General features: G+C 30.8%; 1 protein-coding gene across 1 annotated transcript; it reads left to right on the plus strand.

The window, feature by feature from the left end:
- Positions 1–348: 348 nt before the first annotated feature.
- Positions 349–3,898, plus strand: LOC126834294 (ribonucleases P/MRP protein subunit POP1). The gene is made up of 6 exons (XM_050566104.1): positions 349–607; positions 674–795; positions 861–1,097; positions 1,162–1,888; positions 1,954–2,199; positions 2,260–3,898. The coding sequence occupies exons 1-6, from the start codon at positions 484–486 to the stop codon at positions 3,258–3,260; spliced, it is 2,457 nt and encodes an 818-aa protein (XP_050422061.1). The 5' UTR covers positions 349–483; the 3' UTR covers positions 3,261–3,898.
- The last annotated feature ends 4,777 nt before the right edge of the window (positions 3,899–8,675 follow it).

The raw sequence follows: 8,675 nt of genomic DNA on the forward strand, positions 1-8,675 counted from the left end.
TTTGGGAAAAGTGGGTGCTATCCCGACCGTTAGTTTCGTTATTCATTCAAGGAACCAAGTCGGCTAGATAATGTATTTGTGTAAAGCCGTTTGCAGGGATAATAGCACAGATAATATGAAAAATTTTCATATAATCTGTGGTAAAACTGATAAATAATATAGTTAGATTTCAGCATAGTTAGTTTTCTTGATGGATTTCAGTTACTTTTATTCTGTGAGGATTGGCATACAAATAGGATGTGATTTTATATTTTAGTGTTCGGGGTTGGTAAAACCGATAAAATAAAAATTGGCGTTATCATTTGGAAGAACTATTATCTCTTATCAATTTTTGAAAGAACTGTCAACAATGTCCATACCAATTACCATGTGCGTTCGCGCTCACAAATACTGATCAGAAATTTTAAAAACTAAAATTATTATTTATATAACTCGTCCGGGTCCATTGTAATTTTAGTTTTCACGTTATAAAATTGATTCGTCATGGAGCCCTTTGATCAAGTACTGAAAAATGATCCCTGCCATTCTAGACCTTTTAGCGCAATCGATGTGGATTCGTTTATTTCAAGCCGCAATCAAGAAATGCAAATATTGTTAAACGAAATAAGTATGTTCACCCGCAGGATATTCATTAAATTAATTATAATTGGCCGTTTTTTTTTTTGTATTAAAGATGTCCCGAAAAAAAATAACGCTATGATATTTCAACGTCTTCCAAAGAAGATGCGCCGTCGTGTAATGAGTACGACAGTGAAAAGAATGCCGAGGAACTTGAGAGCTGCTCATAAGAAATCTGTAATAATGACGATGTACAATGAAAAAAAAACCGAGCTATATAATGAGTAGAGATTATCTTTTAGATCGACAAACAAGTAAACAAACATGTGAGACGGAGAAAAGACCATAGACGTAAACCAAAAAGTAAGAAATTAGACTATATTCGTCGTCAGAAAAATGGAACATGGTTGGAAACCCATGTATGGTTTGCAAAGCGATTCCATATGGTCGTTAAAGATGGATATAAACTTCCGAAGAGTTCACATGATAAAACTTACCGTGCATGTTTTAGAGCAATTGGAAGCCATTGTTTAGTTCAGGTAGGTAATTAATTTAAACAAGAATATCACCTAGCATGTATATCTATCTCTTTTTTTTTTTTAGGACATATCATACATAAGTTGTCTTGAGCTAAAAGGACCGTTTAATCAACTACTTGAAGGTTTAATGCATCATGTTAGTCAAGAATGTGGTCGTACTTTTAAAGCTAAATGTTATGAAAATGGTACAAGAGAAGGTACAGTTTTCATGTACCGCAACGATACTTATCCTTTTGGAGCTATCGGTCGAGTGTCGTTTATTTGGGATACTAATTCTTCGCAACAAATTAGGACATTGTGGATGTGGTCGGATCCTTCTATTTATAAAGAATTAGCAGACGAATTACAAATGACTTTTGATTTGGTACAAAAATCTGTAATCAAAGAGCTAGTGGAACCCCCAGCTATTAAAAAACCGAAGCTGACTGAAAAATACAATGTGCAGTTGTTACAAACTCCGTGCTTTGTTAACGGCACCATGAAGATGACATTGTTAAAAGATACTTTGAATCGTTTTCGTTTAACCGGACCATTATCAAATAGCGTTTTAAGCCGCTTATTGTACCCAGGTGCATCGATTAAACCAAATACTGTTGACAAGGAAAATTGGTGGTTGATTCATCAAAACAAGTTTAAAGATTCACTTAAAATACAAAAGCAACTCTGGGAATCCTTTAGCGGTGCGGACAGGCCAGATTCGTATCCATCTAATTGTGTTATTGGTTGTAATACAGTCGATCCAAGACTGGTGTTTCCAAAAAAAAGGACAAAAGCTGTACCAACTTCTAAAGGTTTTTATTAATATACCAAAACTACTGTCAATGAAATTAATTACTATTGTTATTTTGACAATTAGAATTTTTACTGTCGGATAACTTCAGTGTGTCATTGCCGCCGGAAGCTAGTTTTTCGCAAATTTGGGATCCAAAGGTGCGTGATTGGACGACTCGAAATAAAGTTCCAAACAACAAATTGAATGAGTTACGTAGTAAGTGCGTAATATCAGATAACGATACAATCACTTTGGGTGAAAATACATTATCTATTATTCCTACGCTGTTAATTCAACGACCCGGGCAATGTTTGTCAACTTCTAGACCTGGTAATTCTTGCGCCACTTACATGTTTTCATTTTTTTTAATGAAACTGATTTACCTTTCAGGATATGGTAGTGGTTGGGATATTGTGTTTCCCGCTGGCTGGGCTATGCCGTTCTGGTTAGGTTTAATTATAAACGGCTGTCAGCCAGGCGGCATGAGAGAAACCAATACAATGGTTTTAGAGCGCTGTTTACTCCAGTTGGCGCATGATCCCGATACAGAAGCTGGCAAATTAAAATCAATTTTAGAGAAGCGGGAAGCAATGGAAAAGCATTTCAAACTACCACCACAGATGCGAATCAACTACATAAAATTAGGTTTTAAAACTCCATTTCATTGTGCCTGGGATAGTCTGTGCAGAGAATGGAAATTTAGCACGATTGAAGTATTTGTACTAAGGAATATAAAAATAATAGGAATATTACAAAAATATATTCTAAAATTGAACAAACCTTTAGATACGAATAGTTTGAAAAACGAATTTCCAAATATTGAAAATTGTTTGATATCCGTACGAGTTAATTTGTCTTTCAAAGGAGTTTTAAAGCCAAATTCACATATTTGCCTACCGACGCCTGAGGACATGGACAATATCATCGGGAGTAAATCACACTTAGGCCCTGTAGAAAATACGCATAAAGATTTAAATGCGACCAATCGTAAAGTCTACCGGTTGGAGCATAAAAAGTTTTTGAAAATGTTACGACGGAAACGAGTTTTGGAAAAAAGCAAACGAAATGTTTTGTGTTTAAGACAAAAACGAATTACATCTCCAACGTCTCAAATAGTGAAAGAATATTTGGCGCAAATGAAAAAGTTATGGATTCCCGAAGAAGAACAGAACATTAAACAAAGTTGTGATCGTACAATATTAGGTTTTATTAATAACAGCCACTATAGTTTTACGGACGCTCATTGTGTCGGTATGGGATACATACCTGGTCCCGCTCTTCTAGAATTATTCAACCTTTGGGTTCAATCAAAATCTAAACTACCCTACGTACTTGTTAGAAACCCATTTACCCTTCAGTATCGATTTGCTCTATTGAGTATAGGAAGTTAACGTTCTATGTAATATATCGTTTGAACTTCATACATTGTACAGTATGACTTAAATGGAATTCTGTACTTATTATTGTAATTTTTAATTGGAAAGTAAATGTTGATTTGGTTTTTTATGTTTCTTATAAGCATGTTGATATCTTGATTACCATTATATTAAAAATCCACCAATAACCTATGTGTCCTAAAATTTTTATTGGGTTTTAAAATTAGTCTACTAGAAAAATCGTGTGATGTTCAGAACAGACGAAAAATTCAGAATCAAAGTTCAATAAAATGATATATCAATTTTATAACAAATATAGCTTTGGTGAGAAGCATTTTTGGTTTTACAATGATGGTTTTTTTTTAACCTCTTTAAATATTAGCAAAACTTACATAACACATTATAATTGTGATTTATTTTTTAACAAGGCATTGAGTAATAGAGTTTATTACCAAATAGTAGTGTTGGAAAAAAAAAAGAGTCCACAAATAACTGGTGAATAAAGCCTTTAAGTATTATACTAATAATGTTATAGTAGTAATTATCCGTTACTACTAGTTTTAGCAAAATGTAATCAATTTACGAAGAATTTTACTTTTTTATGAATTAAACTAAAAATCATTCAACATAAGGACATAATTTACAATCTTTACCTCTTCTGACCCAGCAATAACTTTTAAACCTTTTTTATATTGTGTAATTAAATTGACTATTAATGGTAAACCTCATATTTAAATTAACTTATTAAGGGTGCAGTATAGTGACACTATATATAATATATGTATTTAGTATTATACACTATATGTAATATGTTTACAATAATAATTAATATATAATAGAATGCGTTTAAATCGTCTTGGTCGGATGTTTGTTGATTCATTTGGTTTTTTGTCGAACGCTTCAAATAAGCGACAAATGTTTACACTTAATATTATCTAGAGAAGAAAAACAAATACGTTTAATTGAACGTTTACTTCCAATGACTATTGAATATCATTCACTATATTCAATACATTTTAAAACATCTTAAAATTTAAATCAATAACTCAATAAAACCCGATTTAAAATTGCGGAGGTAATATTAGAAGAGTAAACGATATTTGTTTATTTCCATTAGGCACCGGACGGGTTGAAGCGCACTTTTTAGCTGACGCTAGACAAACGAGTTTCTTTGCCTGTTCAAAGAAACTGTCGAAGACCAAAGAGTCGAATCGGCGATCGTGCGTAACAGCATTGCCGCCTGCTTATCCCGAAGCGTCCTTACTCCTTAACTAGATAAACAACAATCAATTTAAAAGCGTTTTTTTCAACATAGCAAAAAACAAAATCGCTCCATATAAAATCTTTTTACTACCAGGTCACGTATAATGGCGATATAAGTAAAAGCTTTGTGCGTGGCCAGATTATAATGTTTAAATTTCAAATAGATTAAAAATTCTAAAACTATTAACACGAACGGTATTATCATGTGTTTTGTGTGTATATTTATCCCACGGGGGAAAACATTTGCCCTACCAATAAAAAACGTCTGGCGCGACTACTGTTTATAATATTTGATTATTTTCTAACAAATTGCCTCTTATTGATGTTTAGGTAGCAAACCAGAGGTGCCCAAAAGAACTTCAGATAATTAGCACCGTTGTAATATTATGAAGTAGGTAAAATTTCATTATCATAAGGTAATAGTCATTAAAAAGTAGCTTAAAATGTATATATTTTTTTATTAACCCATAAAGTGTTTTGGACAAATTTTCAAAGCAGGTTTTTAATTGGAAAGTATTGAAACCGTACTTGGTGGTATAATACGATCAATACAGATTGTGGATTTATTAGGTAATATATATGTATAGTTGGGTTACAAGGATTCAACCGATATATATATATATATATATGCACAAATTGTATGTAAATTCGTCAGTTCCTGCCGTGACCCATACTGTATTGTGTACTAGGTAAGTAGGTACCTCAAAGGATAATATATTGTTGTGTTAAGAGCGCAATAGCTGGTAGTGGATACGGGTAACCTCTGTCAATACATCAAAAGCGCCCCTTAATTCATTTTATTCTAAACGTGTGCCCAAGTACCGAAAAATGGCATTAATGCGTCAAAAGTAATTGTGTACTCAAGAGTCAAAACTTGATAAAACATGTACTCTTCTCGAGAGAAGTTTAAAAAACACAACGCAGTACAAAAATGTACCTATTTTTAAAATAATACAAGTTTTGTCAATTTTAAGCCCTGCAACTTCCAAAAAAATGGCTTCAAGATGCCCTTCAAAATATTGTTTTCTTTAAACAATCTAATAGGTATTTTTGCATTCATATCAATTAAGAGCCACTAATTTTCAATTAAAGTAAACATGTTTTAGACTTTAGTGCCGGTAAATCGCTGCGTAGACATCCTCTTAATACGTAGTTTAATAACAAAATAAAATCTCTAAACTATTTGAATAATAAGTCTGTACTCGTAAGCCAAAACATGAAAATAGTGCAAAATAATTTCGATTTTGTGGTGAATCTCAAATCACACATAATTTTAAAAATTGTTAAAAAAATGAAAAACAAATTGTAGTAATTAGGTACCAATGCCAAAAAATAGTACGACAAACATTTCTTGAATCTTCTAAATGGTTAATTCGTTTTGATGTTTTATGATTGATGGATAGTCAACAATTGAATTTACAGTAGGTAAATTAATGAATGTCTTATTTGAAACAACAAAAAAAAAGGCTTCGAGGTGCCCTCAATAATGCCGTTTTCTTTAATTTTGACTATAAAGTGTTTTGCTTTAAAAAACTAAGTTTTTATGGAAATTTTTTTTTAAATCGCTGTTGCGGATGCTGTGGTGATGGTCCGAAAAATAATTTAACTACCCAACAAGAGCCTTAATTAGTGAACTAATAATAACATATCACAGTTTAACCTTTAAGTTAAGATTTTGTAAAAATTGCCTATACTTTACTCCTTAAAATGGGCTGCGCTGACATCCTCTTAAGATAAAATGGATAAGGGTAGATTTCAGTTGATATTTTTTTATGCTCTACTATAACTTTTTAATCGCTGGACCAATATGCTGCCCTGCTAAGCAAAAATGCCGTAACTAAAAAAAAAACCGATTAAACCAAGTAAAAAACCATTTTACTTTGTTAAATCGGGTTTTTACAAATTTTTTTTTTTTAGTTACGGCATTTTTGGTTAGGAGGGCATGTTTATCAACCTCTTAATTGAATATTGGTAGCACCTTACGAATTCTTCAGAAACCGCATTAGCAGTACTTTTATTTAAATCAATTTTATATTATATAGTTAGATTTTATTTAAATATAGTAGGTATTTATAGTAATAGTGTGTACGTCATTATTAATTACTATTAAAGTTGTAAACAATTAATGTGTACTATTTATTATTTATTAATTAAGTATGATCATTAATCATATAACTATATGTACCTAAATAAATAACATTATTTACCAACCTGTATATTGTTTTAGAAATATATTTTGTACTCAAATGTAACTTATCTATAAATTTACCCTTCCCAAAAGAGCCTCTTAAAAATTGTCCTTCTTTTAATTGGCGTTTCCATTAAGGGTAGGACTACAAAAATTAAAGTTTTCACAAAAACTGTTTTTCTTTCCATACATAAAAATTGTATTGATACTCAATTAGATATAAATTGTAGATACAATCTATATCTAAATAAAATGTTTGTTTTATGAAAACGTGTTAAAAATTCAAAACTGATTGAGAAAATCTATAAAATTGGAATAATTTAAATTTCCTAGATTTTCCTGTAATGTATTGGTTCTAATAAATATTGCTAGACATTTGTTTTTTAATAATATTTATTTTCATGACTTAAAAACCCTTACTTTCCATGTATAGTTTCCATAGTTATTTGTCTATCATATTATATGTTCATATAAGTATCACTTATACTACCACCTATAAATTTATTAAAAACGATTAATATTATATGTTTCTTTGGAGTAAAATTTTTCACGAAGGCTATTGTTATCTCAAAAATTTAACGATATAATTTATCAAGTCGGTAAAAACACAGTAGTTATTACATGTTTGTTGACATATCGACCGTTTTTGTACAGGACAACGACCTAGGTAAAATTTGACGCAATAACAATTATCCTAATGATTTAAGGTATATATGTATATATATATGAGTATTAATTATTATTATTATGATAGTGTAGCCCGAGTTATACCTACCGAATAATTATTCTTCCGGTAGGCGACACCGCGGTTGTTCTGGTAAATATTTTAAGCCAACCGTATGGGTCACAAGTCCATTAGTTATTCTCTCTATAGCTGTTTCCGCCATCAACCTGAAAGCCCCTCGTCATTATCTTAATAAATGACCGCGCTGTCGCCATTTTTCCACTCGACAAACGACACACTTAACTCGGATTTTATATTTCACTTTATACTTCACTAATCGTATTTTTAGAATTAAAACAATTATTATTTATTAATTTAAAATCTCTAGGGTGCAGATAGGGGAAAGTCGTCAATTAACTACCTAAAAAAAAAAACAGTTTAATTTTTTAGCTGCAGAAGCGTCGGATCATTTAAATGTATATTATCGGTTTATCTACTCTGCATAATGTGATTTTACTATGGAAAAAATGTGGCACTAAACGCATATTATTATTATTTTTATAGTGAATTGGTAAAAACGTTTACCAATAGCAATTTGGAAATAAAATTATAAATTTATTCGGATTTCAACCCATACTTGGGCATACGTGTGCCTATTATTAATGTGTTAATATAGAAACTTTTAAATTTCTTTACAAAGCTTTCATCCGCCATTATGCAGAGTTATAGCATAAGTATATAATTATTAAATATGTTCATTTGGAAAATTTGTAATAGTATTATTTTAATCACCACATAAAACCAATTCTGTCTCGGCGATCGACAGACAGAAAAATAATAAAGAAATTGTAAGTTCAAGAAAACCAATATAAAAACTATTTGTTTTGAAATCAAATTATTATTAAAAACAAAAAACATTTTTAAGAGAGACAAATCGCCATGTCATGGAAAGTTTAATAAGAAAAACAACTGTTTTAACAATATTCTTAAGTTTAGATAAGTTTTAATGAAACGTTATGTAACTTATTAAACTTGCGGTTTCCTAAGGTTATAACATTTCTATACTGGTTTTTCGGATAAACTAATTACCGAACATTTTTTATGGTTCACAAACTTTGTTTTTAATCTTAAATGAACAAAAAGTTTCCAACTAATACAGTCTATATAGGTGATAGTTTGTATTTTGAAAAATGAACAGTTAAAAATGTTTTATTTATTTTTGTATCATTTTCTAATTTATAACCCATACAGTTTAATAGCGATTACATCTACATCCAGGATTTACTGTTTTTAATTTTAATGAGAGCTTTTAAAC

The sequence above is a fragment of the Adelges cooleyi genome, unplaced genomic scaffold (genome assembly GCF_023614345.1).
Source record: "Adelges cooleyi isolate 19-005CV unplaced genomic scaffold, UGA_ACOO_1.1 ACOO_flye_CR_arks_rails_tigmint_CR_PRNA_21, whole genome shotgun sequence".
NCBI lineage: Eukaryota > Metazoa > Arthropoda > Insecta > Hemiptera > Adelgidae > Adelges > Adelges cooleyi.